The 12,632-nt window shown below is 43.1% G+C and overlaps 1 protein-coding gene across 3 annotated transcripts in view; it reads right to left on the reverse strand.

The window, feature by feature from the left end:
* Positions 1-10,304, reverse strand: part of LOC141103526 (calcium-activated chloride channel regulator 2-like) — a 64,116-nt gene extending 53,812 nt beyond the window's left edge. For 2 of the 3 annotated variants that reach the window (XM_073593206.1, XM_073593204.1), the window contains exons 1-2: positions 3,660-3,901; positions 667-804 (exon numbers count right to left, since the gene is read on the reverse strand). In XM_073593206.1, coding sequence (XP_073449307.1) covers positions 667-804; positions 3,660-3,827 — 306 coding nt within the window. In that variant the 5' untranslated portion in view covers positions 3,828-3,901. Of the gene's footprint in view, positions 1-666; positions 805-3,659; positions 3,902-10,155 lie in introns of those variants that run through there. The other variant, XM_073593205.1, reaches the window with a different exon arrangement.
* Positions 10,305-12,632: the final 2,328 nt, after the last annotated feature.

Raw genomic sequence — 12,632 nt, forward strand, 5'->3', positions numbered from 1 at the left:
TACTTGGGTAATAATGGTGGTGTTTAGTAAAAGCACTCCAAGTGTATTTGCATGGTACATGTTGAACATATTCTAATTTTATAGGACAATAGACTACCAGAAATAATACCATTTATAAAGTGTCAAATTCATAGACTGCAATAACTGGTTTCCCTCGTAGAAACACTACAGATAATATGTGACTTACAGGGAAACAACGTATGTGTAATAAATTCCAATTTTTGCTGCACAGGTCTAAATTAGCGTTATGCTTATGCATAAGGGAAAAATGACATGCCTCAATAGACACGTCTTTATTTCCAGTGCTAAGAAACCTGTTAGTGTATATTTCGGCATGCATTTATCACTGTAGACTCTGAAAGTAATTTTGTCTGCTCTTCCTGCTTCTTCTTAAATTTGTAGTGGGGTTACAAAATACTTAAGCTCCACATGGAATTTTTTAAAGATTTGACTTTACATACATTTCCCACCCTATACTTGGGGTTTCATTTGTTTTGTGTAATGGATGTGACATACAATATTCTTATGCATGCCAACCATCATCAGAGTTAATACTTGAACCTTTATTAGATTTTTCAATAAAAGTCTATTTATTTCCTAACTTAAAAGGCAACAAGCAAAATCAATTGCATTGTCTCAAAAAGCTTAAATCTAAACATACAGTACCATCTGATATGCTTCATGTCTTGGCTTTTTTAAGCTGTATGATTTCCAGCTGGATGGTATAAGAATCTTCACTTCTCTGTAAAAGAATCTTCTTTTTGTTGCATTAAATAGGTGATATGATGCCTCTGTTACCATATTCTGAAAGCAGAGATATAAAAATAATCTGAGTAATAAATCGAATAGGTAAAATATATATTTTAAATGTTGGAAGTTGAGAATAGGAAGCAATAATGGGTTTTAGTAAATTTTACTGATGTCTTTGTCTGAATTTTTGTTATGTTTATAAAATGATTATTTTAAAAAATTTTAAACAATAGATTTTATGAAATTTTACAATGAGAAGGGAAAATGCAAACCACCAAGGCACGGTATATGAAAGACCATAGGGAAGGTTAACAAAATGGTTACATACGGATCATCATAGCATATGGTAGATCTTATGCAGAAGTATCAATGTGGAAGGGTACCCTGGAGCATTCAGTATGTAGAAACAAAAGCTACTCATGGATCTTTATATAGTCATGAGGATTTCTATAGTGATTGTGGGAGTGCTGTGATGGAGGTTTGTTTTGCATAAAAATATTTAAAGTGATAAAAAAAACACACACTTTTTAATTTACAGTATGCATTCTCTTTCTGTATACAGTATGGATGATGGCAATGTAATTATTTTAATAATAAAAAAAAAAAACACTGAAGTACCTTTTCCAAATCAATATACAGCTATCACATGACCCAACACTTTTCCAGCCTGTCTGCAGGGAACCAGAGGCAGGAGGAGCTTCTAGTCCTCTGCTGCTGGTTACATGTTCAAAATTAAAAAAAACAGCCTTTGGAATACGGAGTAAAAATAAATAATTAATATTAATAAACTGTTTTAAATTAATATACAAATATATATTTGTAATCAAATATTTATTATTTTTTGCCTATAACATGGTGTGGATGAATTTCTGTGTCATGCCCCTCCATTCTGTGTATTAGAATAACAGGGAGGTGAAGCCTCCATCAGTGAACATATACTGTAATAATATACCACTTCATTGTGTTTAACCAGTTAGTAGGAATGAAGGAGGAGGGAGAGAGTGAGCTGTCATTTACCACTGTGTATATGCCCACATGTGTGACTCTATAGTCACATGGGTTGCTCAGATGTGATAGGGAGGATATGCTCAGGGTAGAAACATATACATATACACTCACTTTTATATAGAAGTATACAAACAGAACAAGAAGTCCACAATGGCGTGCGTCTCACCAGTCAGGAAATGACGTCACCACCCGCAGTCATTTGACGCGGCCTTTGATAACGTCCTGTGGGAGGGGTGAAATGTGTCAGGTGACCATGGGTGGTGACGTCTTTTTGGGACTTCCGGTTTCAGCTTGTTCTATGCTTGTACACTTCTTTGTAAAAGTGAGTGTATATGTTTTAAACTTGCTATTTTACCAATAAATAGAATTACGCTATGTGGATTTCTCTTGTCATCTTCTCCACACATGTGCATGAGTATCATTATTGCCCTAACACTGAGGAGCAGAACCAACGAGCAAGACAACAAAGGTCAGCATACCCAGGATATCTATTAAGCGCTTATGACTACCATCAGTGGGAGTCCATAACAGCTGGTGAGTGAGTGGGCACACTGAAGTGGAGCACTATTTGCACTTTATTTGAAGCTACAGCACTTTGGCACGTTTTTTGCATGACAGGTTGATTTGTTCCACAATCATGAAGATATAAGGTCACAGACTTTAAAAAGGAGATTATGTTGATGTTGATGTATGTCTGTGTGGAGATTATGTTGATGTTGATGCATGTCTGTGTGGAGATTATGTTGATTATGGTGATGTATGTCTGTGTGGATCAATAGCCAATGAGAATGGAAGCCTAATTCACCTTTTGTCACTATCCAGTTCAAGTTGAAATATTACTTCAAATACAGATTGTCATTTGGTAGAGACTTTGCTGACATTTCTTTCAAAACACAGGATATGGGGCTGCAGCCTACTTATCTGCCATAGGGGTAGAAAGGCAGCACATGATCCTCCATTTTCCATATAAGCACTCCTGGGCACCATGAATGTCAAAAAGAGTGTCTTTTTTAGAGGGATGATTGCATTTTTTTGTGATGGTCACAAGACCATGAAAAGCATTTTTATTGCTGTAAAATGACATGGTAACATGAAATTAGCACCATTAGAATGAGCACCAGCAACTTTTCTATCTGTGATAAATCAAACATATGTGATATTAACAATAATATGTAACTTTTTGAATATGGTATTTGCTGCAGCTTGATTATGAATAAAGCACTGTTGGGTAGATTTACAAAAACTGGTGCACCAAGAATCTGGTGCAGCTGTGCATGGTAACTAGCTTCCAACTTCATTTTGTTCAATTAAGCTTTGGCAATAAAACCTGGAAGCTGATTGATTTCTATGCAGAGCTGCACCTGATTTTGCACTCTCTCATTTTAGTAAATAAACCACTGTATATCTAACAAAGCATCAGGGACAGACAGCAGGTGATTATTATACAGATTTAACTACAGAAGACAAATAAGTTGATTTGTTAAAGGCAAACAGGCTGCTCACTGTGTAAGTGAAGTTGCACATTGCATTGGAATTTTCCCCAGAGCTTAATGAATGAGGTGAAGCTCTGCTGATGGTCATCATTCAAACATGTGCAAGCTAAAAAAAAAATGTATGTATTTTTTCTTGAACTTAAATGAGTATTCTTTGCAAAGTAAAACTTCACATTCACTAAGCTCTAGGGCAAAATCCCTTGCACAGAGCAACTTCCATTTCAAAGTGAACAGCCCATTTGCTTTTAGTAAATTAACCCCAAAATGTTGGATAAATATACCTTAAACTTGGTTGTGGCTCTCATTTATAGTTAAAGAAACCAGCTTACTTCACTTTACTAGTTAGACATAATAATTTGCTACATACGTCCCGATTTCTCCTTACATACCATTAGGAATGTATCTTACCTTGAGATTAGTGATGATCTGCGGATCCTCTGGAACTTGTGTATGAATAGCTATAAGTATGTTTTCATAGCCATGATCTCTAAGTTGGACATTTACTGTTGCCTGCATGTTGCAGTGGAAGCCTTGCATTAAAGATAAACTTAGGAGATAAAATCCTATGTTCATCATCACGGGAATCCTTCATACTGTTCTGCTTTAAATAACACTGTCTCATGGATGCATTGTATAAATCAGGGTGTGCCCGTCTCAGAGACAGGTTTGGGAGTTGTTATTTGCGAGACGCTCCCGATTTCCTAATTTTAATTTCGTTGCTTATTCATCATGTTTAGCTGTAGGTTTTTCATAAAGGAATTACTTCAACACAATTGATTCTTACATTATCCCATGTAAAAGTCACTTCTGTTAAATGCTCAAGACAGCAATGAATCTCTGAATCTGGTGGTAAACTAGTAATTTTTTTTCCAGCAAGAGATTTTGCTGTAGTAGATGCTATATTGTGAAAGATGTCCTAGATAGTCTTTTTCAATTCCCGGAATGCTGGGAATCATAATTATAGTAGTAGTATAGGAACCCTTAACCCCCGGCACGCAAAGCCTCTTTTGCCGGCACTCGACTCCCTCCCCATCAACAGAGTAGCGCAGGGAAGTGTCAGTGAGACACTAATGCATTCCAATTTCAGAATTCCCCACGTGCACTGAGGGGGAGGCACTGCGCCCCCACACATTGTAAAAGATGGGAAACATTGTTTGGTTCTCTAACTTTGCTGTAGCTGCGATCGTCAGCTTTTGTGATGGAGAAGAGATTGGGTGCAGTTCTGTTGGGGGGGGGGTCCCTGTTTCCAGGAGGAGGAATGTCATTGGCCACTTCTAAAGCCAATTACAGCCCTGCTAGGCTCGGTTGCCACTACCAATCTCAGAAAGAAGGGATTTCACTGTGACTGAGAAAACCACAATCAGGTGACAGTGTGTGGAATTACTGTTGAGCTTCTGGGAACTTTGTTGAAATTATTCCTGAACCTTTGCGTCACTTACTACTGAACCCCGGCACTCTGTGTCCCTTTAAGCCACAGCCAGTATTCAGTGCAATGTAAAATAACCCCCAACCACTTTTCCTCAGCTGCGGGGGCCCAACTTATGATCCTGCACACAGGTCCACTGCTTTCAGAAAATGCCCTGACCTGAGCTTATCATTGCGCATCCATTCCATATACTCGTATGTGACATCACATGCAAGCACGCAGGCTGGATGCAAGAAGTGGATCAGCAGGATGAGTGTGCCAGGACAGGTAGATGTGTCTCATCTGCTTCCTTTCACCACTCTGCAGATCGCGCATATCATAGATGAGAAGAGGGTACGCCGGTGGGGAAAATTAGCAGGAGGGGTTCAGAGGTGGAACAGAAGAACAGAAAGGAACAGTGGTGGGGCAGATGTGCAGGGAGGTACAGTGGTGGAAGAGATGAGAAGGGGGTTTAGCAGGGGGGTACAGTGATGGGCTAGATATAGAATAATTCTGCGCTACCCTAAAATGAAAGACACGGAAGCAGCCAACACGACCAACAAAGTGTAGAATGGAAAGACAACAAAAAAGTGTGGCGCTAAACAATGTATAGTGCTACTATATGCAAGTCAATAGACAATAGAAGAGTCAATTAAATCTGCTTCAAGCATATAGTCCTCTTGTGAACATCAAAGATACATAGTCTCTGTGGCAATATGTTAAAACAAAATGGTGAAGAATAATATAAACATCTTGACTGAAAATCCGCTCACTACCACCAAGAGTTGGAGAGGCTTACCAGATGTGGAAGGATGGAAGAAGAAAAAGAAAAAAAGGGCCACATAGTGTAAATCCAAAAAACTAAAAATATTTATTACGGATAAAATAGATGTACACTCACATGTAGATCCAAAACTTAAAACAGCGCTGTTAGAGAAAAAGTGGCGACAATGGGGTCCTGCCCATCTTTCCACATCAAATTCTGGTTCGCTGAATGTGGTTTTGAGGGGTTTGCCTGTGGAACACCCCACTACTTCCTAAGATCCTCATCTGTGAGATTGTGCACACCTCTCAAGCTCTCAGCATTATCTGGAAGAATACAAACTATTCGTGAGACCGCATCCTCCTTGGAGTACACACAGCCACTCACCACCTAAGCCTTGTCCGACCCAATCCGGCGTATGCCCCATTGGGTCCACCTCATCTGGTAAGCCTCTCCAACTCTTGGTGGTAGTGAGCGGATTTTCAGTCAAGATGTTTATATTATTCTTCACCATTTTGTTTTAACATATTGCCACAGAGACTATGTATCTTTGATGTTCACAAGAGGACTATATGCTTGAAGCAGATTTAATTGACTCTTCTATTGTTAGTCTATTGACTTGCATCGGGTACAGTGATGGGCCAGATAGGCAGGGGGGTTCAGTGTTGGGCCAGATCAGCAGGGGGGTACGGTGATGGGGCAGATAAGCAGGGGGGTTCAGTGTTGGGACAGAAAAGCAGGGGGGTTCAGTGTTGGGGCAGAAAAGCAGGGGGGTAGAGCAGTCAGTGGGGCAGATGTGAAAAGAGGTGTATTGGTGGGGCAGAAGAACAGGATGGTTACAGTGGTGGGGCAGGAGAGCAGGGGGAACAGAGGTGGGGCAGAAGAGCAGGGGGATACAGAGGTGAGACAGATGTGCAGGAGGTACATTGGTGGGGCAGATGAGAAAGCGGGTTAAAGTGGTGCGGCAGATGAGCAGATGGGTTTAATGTTAGGACAGATGAGAACGTGATTCAGTAGTGAGACAGAAGAGCATGGGGATACGGTGGTGGAGCAGATGTGCAGGAAGATACAGTGGTGGGGCAGATGAGCAGGGGGGTTACAGTGATGGGACAGAAGAGCAAGGGGGTACAGTGGTGGGGCAAATGTGCAGGAGGTACAGTGGTGGGAGGGATGAGAAGGGGGTTCAGTGATGGGACAGAAAAGCAGGGGGTACAGTGATGGGGCAGATGAGCAGGGGGTTACAGTGGTGGGACAGATGAGCAAGGGGGGATTCAGTGTTGGCCCAGATGAGAATGGGGTTACATTGGTGGGAAAGATGAGCAGGGGGTTACAGCGGTGGGGCAGAGGAGCAGGGGGTACAGAGGTGGGGCAGATGTGCAAAAGAGAAAGGAGGTACATTGGTGGAACACATGAGCAGGGGTTACAGTGGTGGGGCAGAAGAGCAGGGGGAACAGAGGTGGGACAGATGTGCAGGAGGTACAGTAGCGGGGCAGATGAGAAAGGGGGTTACAGTGGTAGGGCAGATGAGCAGATAAGTTCAGTGTTAGGACAGATGAGAAGATGGTTCAGTGGTGGAGCAGATGTGCATGGAGGTACAGTGGTGGGGCAGATGAGAAAGTGGGAACATTGGTGGGGCAGATGTACAGGGGGTTACAGTGGTGGGACAGATGAGCAGGGGGGTACAGAGGTGGGGGAGATGTGCAGGTTATTACAGTGGTGGGGCAGATGTAAAGGGTGTTACAGTGGTGGGACAGATGAGCAGGGGGTACAGTGGTGGGGCAGATGTGCAGGGTAGTAAAGTGGTGGGGGAGATGTACATTGCTGGGGCAGATGTGCAGGGGGTTACAGTGGTGGGGCAGATTTGCAGGGGGGAAAGTGATCTGAGGTGTGAAGGTATATGAATTGAGGCTCATCTGAGGTGTGGAGTTGCAAAAATTGGGGCTGATCTGAGGCGTGAGAGTGCAGGATGTTAATTTCTCACTACTAAAGTAGTTTACAGCATTTACTTTATAAAAAATCCTTTTCGTGATTGAGAATGTAAAATGGACTTTTTTTGTTATAAAATCGGCATGCTCAATTTCTTTGAAAACATTTTTCGCCACACTGTGCTCAAAAGGTTGCCTACCCCTGGTATATATATATATATGAAAATGGATCAATCCTGATATACTTGTACTTAAGGCCCTAAAATGTCAGGACAGTACAAATACCCCAAAATGACCCTTTTTTTGGAAAGTAGACAGTCCAAGTAAGAGTAAGAGGCATGGTGAGTTCTTTGTAGTTGTAGTTGTCACAGTTTTTTTTTTAATTAATAAATAAATGTAGTGGGTTCCACTCAGCCTGCTCTGCTAGCTGCCGCTGCCACTGGACACTAGGGTTGGGCTGAACACCCCCCTGGCTTGGTTTGCGCCAGAACTCTCGAACATCGCAAAATTTCGGACCCGAACCCTATTAAAGTCTATGGGACCCGAACTGGAAAAATTAAAAAAAATCCCCATTTTGAAGGCTTACAGTATCTCACAAAAAGGAGTACACCCCTCACATTTTTGTAAATATTTTATTATATCTATTCATGTGACAACACTGAAGAAATGACACTTTGCTACAATGTAAAGTAGTGAGTGTTCAGCTTGTCTGCCTGTAAAGTGGTGCAGAACCTGCTGCAGCAAAACTGACATTTACAAAGAAATAAAAAAGACATTTATATTGCTGGCAATACAAAAATGTAAAAAAAAAAAAATGGATGGGTCCCCCCCAAAATCCATACCAGACTCTTATCCAAGCATGCAGCCTGGCAGGTCAGGAAGGGGGGGATGTGCATACCAGGCTACCAGGCCACATGCCCTCAATGTGGGAGGCTGGCACTGACAGAGACAGACGGTCACAACTGCAGGGGATTTCTCCCCCCTCCCTCTCCTTCCTGCGGTGCTTGCTACAGGAGAGCGGCACTCGAATGGGCAGCTGCTTGCTCTGCTCCCTCCCGTTTCCTCATTGGCAGGGGGAAAAGGACCAAAGGATGACAGCAGGAGCATGGGATCTTGGGGCATGTAGTCCAGAAGACAGATGGCCCCATGGAAATTCCCTGGGGGCAGACTACATACCCCTGCATGTCCAGGGGAGGAGACCGGGAGAGACAACAGAAGGCTTTTCTCCGCCAACAGCTCCACTGTCGGATGCAGACCCATCGCCTCGGGCACTCTATCAGCTGTGTGGGTGCTCGTACAGATGTCACTAGGCTCTCCATTTACCAGGTAGCCAGTTGGGCAACCTGCAAGAGACTGTTCCAGGACATCTTTTCCCTTGGGCCTTGATGTCGCCAGATTGGAAAGAGGGCATTAGCCCATCTTGTGCAAACCCCTTAGAAAGAGGACACTGCATGCAGACACCGTTCCTTACTTACTTTATCAAGCCCTGTGAGGAGACCCTTTTTGCACCAGTTGTTTCATCCTGCTGAAAGATTACATTTAAAGTTTTACTGAAGCCACAACAGTAAAATCAATCTGTATGTGCAATAAAGCATGCTTGTTATACTCACTGTGGAACCTAAGGGGTTAATTCTCTGCATTGTGTAAAAAAAGTCTGTTTGATCCTGTGTCCTCTGATCCTCCCCTTCCATGTCCCCTTAACATTTCCTGATAGTACAGAGCTTGGGGACAAGCTGCACATGCTCAGTTTGGTGTGTATTTCAAGAGAGATTTTTTCTTGGGAGAGTGCATGTGATCAGCACAGGGCCAATCAGCACTGTTCAGACAGAGGGTCAGGGGTCCTGCATCCTTATTAGACATTCATGGGAGAATGAAAATTCTTCCTAAAATCTTTAACCAGACACTGATAGAAGTCACAAGACTGCTCTAACTGCTGATGAGAAAAGGTATTTAACAGTTTATATTTACTAAAACTATTGCATTTCCATGTTCTGTGTGGGACCAGATATAGTGAATGCAAGGTCCTGGGTTTAGTAACACTTTAACAGATTTGCTAGGACATATTGGGCCCCTTTTAAAGAGCTAACTGAAGACTCAAAGCCTCATCTCCAAGGACTACTGAATATCCCCCATTACAAGGGATAAAAACTTCAGTGTTTATTCAGGCCTGCAGAAATACAGTGACCACATTTATACTCATTTAGGAGAAACAAATTTTAAGCATAAAGTTGATATTGTATACTTTTGCATATTGAATCACACGTATACAAGTTCAGGCCTGTGATTCCAATGTTTTAGGGATGTAGATTGACCTGTAACAAGGTATTCTGATTTCCCTTCATGGCTGAGCACATAGGTCACATTTGAGTCAGTTAAGTGGTTTGAGATTGAGCTGTTTATATTTTGCATGTGGCTTGCTGTTATACTGCTCAATACCAGAGTTGCAATATTTAACTACTTGGTTGAACTATTACTGTCTGTTTTCTTCTGAGAAAGTCTTTCTAGTCAAAATACTTTCTGGTTTACTACAGCTTGTGTCCATCTGCTGTTGTGTTTACAATAAACTTTGTGTGCCAAGTGTGCCAAAGGGGTTGAGAGGCAGAGCATAGAACCAAACAGTCTCAATCGCTTCTTCAGGGAAGGTGCTACATTGAATCAACCCGCTCTTTAGGCACTGGGAACACTCCGGAGGTTGTGCTGACAGTTAGACGGAGGAAGGGGGCATGTCCAAAACATGTAACCCACAAGTCCTTTTTTTTGACAGATCTCACAGCATTCCTATTGCCTAAGTTGGCTTCAGCGACTCCTTACCTTGCTGTAGTGAGAAGATTCTTGCAGCTCAAGTAGTGCAGAGCGGTGACTTCCAAGCTTCCCAGCTCTGTAGTTCTACATCCACCCAATCAGCTCTCCTAGCCAGCCACTGGAGTAGCTGTCATATGCTCAGACCTGCTTCAAGGCTTGTGAGTGCAAATATTTATTTTAACGATGTGTCAATAAATAATTCTACTACACTATATGGCAGTTTTGGCACCCCTCGCTTTCCTTTCTTCTCTTCACAGTTACCAGGTTCCCAGCCAGACACTAAGGAGGCAACCTATCTCAACTCAGTCAGCTACACCTCCAGGTTATTTATTTTAGTTTTGTGCTGATTGAAGTAATATTGATCATTTATCTAACATTCATTCTTATTTGGTGATTTAATCTATAGTAGTAGACCAATAAGCTGCAGGGTTGCCCATCCACAATCCTCTAGTACTATCAGAGCTTGGTTAAAAAATAAAATTAAAAAAGGTTTCTAGTTTAAAATAGCTGTCTCCATACTGCCTTCTACACCCAACACATTTTGCTACTATTGCTATACTACATTTGTGAGACTTTTTACAGCCTAATCACATAGAGAGGCCCAAAATCCAAGGAACACCATTAGGGGCATACATTATGCATCCAATTTCCTGACTATGATCACATTTTTGGAGACCCGGGAGTGCCAGAACTGTAGAAATGCTGGCTTACACTGGCTCTGGTGTGGCGGCAATCAGGAATACTGTTGCTGACTGCACTAGTCTGGTGACACTGGGATTTGTGGCGGCAACGATCAGGAACACTTTTGTTAGCATACACTGGTCTGGTTAGACTGGGACTGGTCTGGTGGTGGTCAGGAACACTGTACTATCTTTTTATAGTTACCTTTCAGAGGCACGGAGACTGCACCAATTATAGGTGAGCCTGCATATTTAGGGACACTACAAGTGCATGATCAATTTTACCCAGTGTAGTGATAAAAAAAAAAAAATAGTGAGTTGATGGTCTCCAACCTTTTTTTTAGGTCAGGAACATTGTAGCTAGCTTACACTAGTCAGTGAAGCTGGTGTGGCGGCGATCAGAAATACCGTTGCTGGCTGCACTGGTCTGGTTACACTGGGATTGGTGTGGCAACGATCAGGAACACTGTTGCTAGCATACACTGTCACTGGTGTGGTGGTGATCAGGAACCCCACCTCCGATGCTTCTACCGACTCGCCCATGCGATCGGCAAGCCAGAGAAGGAATCCACCTCCGGCGGAAGTTCATTATAGAGAATAGCTTTGACCAGATGGCCCCCGGCAGACTCTATGACTCTCGGAGGCCTGGGTGCAACATTATGACGTTACAGCCTGTCCGTTGTAAATACTGCCATGTACTTGGCTGGAAAGCCGGAATCATTTTGTTTTTTGATCTCAGGCTTTCCAGCCTGGAGGAGAGATATGTTTGGGTCTTATTGACCCCTGATCTCTCCATAAAGAGGACCTGTCATGCAGTGGCGGCTGGTGCTCAAAATTGAAAAATTCTGGAAAAAAAACCCCCATCAATCGCAGCCACTGTGCCATATCAAATGCTGCCTCTGTGCCCATCTTATGCAGCCACTGTGACATCATATGCAGCCTTCACTGTGCCCCATCAAATGCAGCCTCAGGCTGACTGGGAACTTGTTGGAAAAACTCACAGCATTGCCCTTAGAAAACCTGTCCAAACAAAGCTATAAATGTTGTTGCCAGCCTGCCAGGAATATTTAAAAAAAAGATTATACTTTGTTTGGTAAAGTACAGTTCTCTGAGAGGCAGATATATTGGGGCAAGGATATTTTCGTTTTACATACAACGTGCTGAGTGCTGACTGAGTCTTGCTTACCCTACAGCCAGCTCCGCTCGGTCCGTGCATTCCACGGAGCTACCGGTGTCACTTCGGGTTCAGCACTAGCATATGGAAACTGGAAGTAACCATTGCAGTTAACTAGAAGAACAAAGCTCACGCCCGTAGTAATACTACGGGAGGAAGCTGTTCGGCGCTTTGGAATGTGCCACAAAGCAGGTCAAAAGCCTGCAAATGAAGCGCCTCGTCTGCAATCTCGTGATTGCATTGACGTGGCGCTTCCCATAGTGCACTGTGTCCGGCGCCCGAACACAGTGCACTTAAAGAACAATTTTTTTTAACCACTTCCGGACTGCCGCACGCCGATATACATCCTTACTTTGAGGAGGAATGTCGTTGTTATGGCAGCAGCTAGTTGCCATAACCCCGGTATGCTCTCGTTCAGCCGGCGGTCCGCTACAAGATAAAAGTGGTCTCTGCGGTGAAATTGCGGTAAGATCACTTTTATCGGCGGCAGGAGAGGGGCCCCCCTCCCGCCGCGCTCCGGTGCCCTCTGCCGCTTACCAGAGCCGTCGGCAGTGGCGGAGGCGATCGGGTCCACTCTCTGGCTGGGCATGGAGATGAGTGAGGGGAAGATGGCCCCCACTCGTCTCCATGAC

The sequence above is a fragment of the Aquarana catesbeiana genome, linkage group LG07, assembly GCF_042186555.1.
Source record: "Aquarana catesbeiana isolate 2022-GZ linkage group LG07, ASM4218655v1, whole genome shotgun sequence".
NCBI classification, from domain to species: Eukaryota; Metazoa; Chordata; class Amphibia; order Anura; family Ranidae; genus Aquarana; species Aquarana catesbeiana.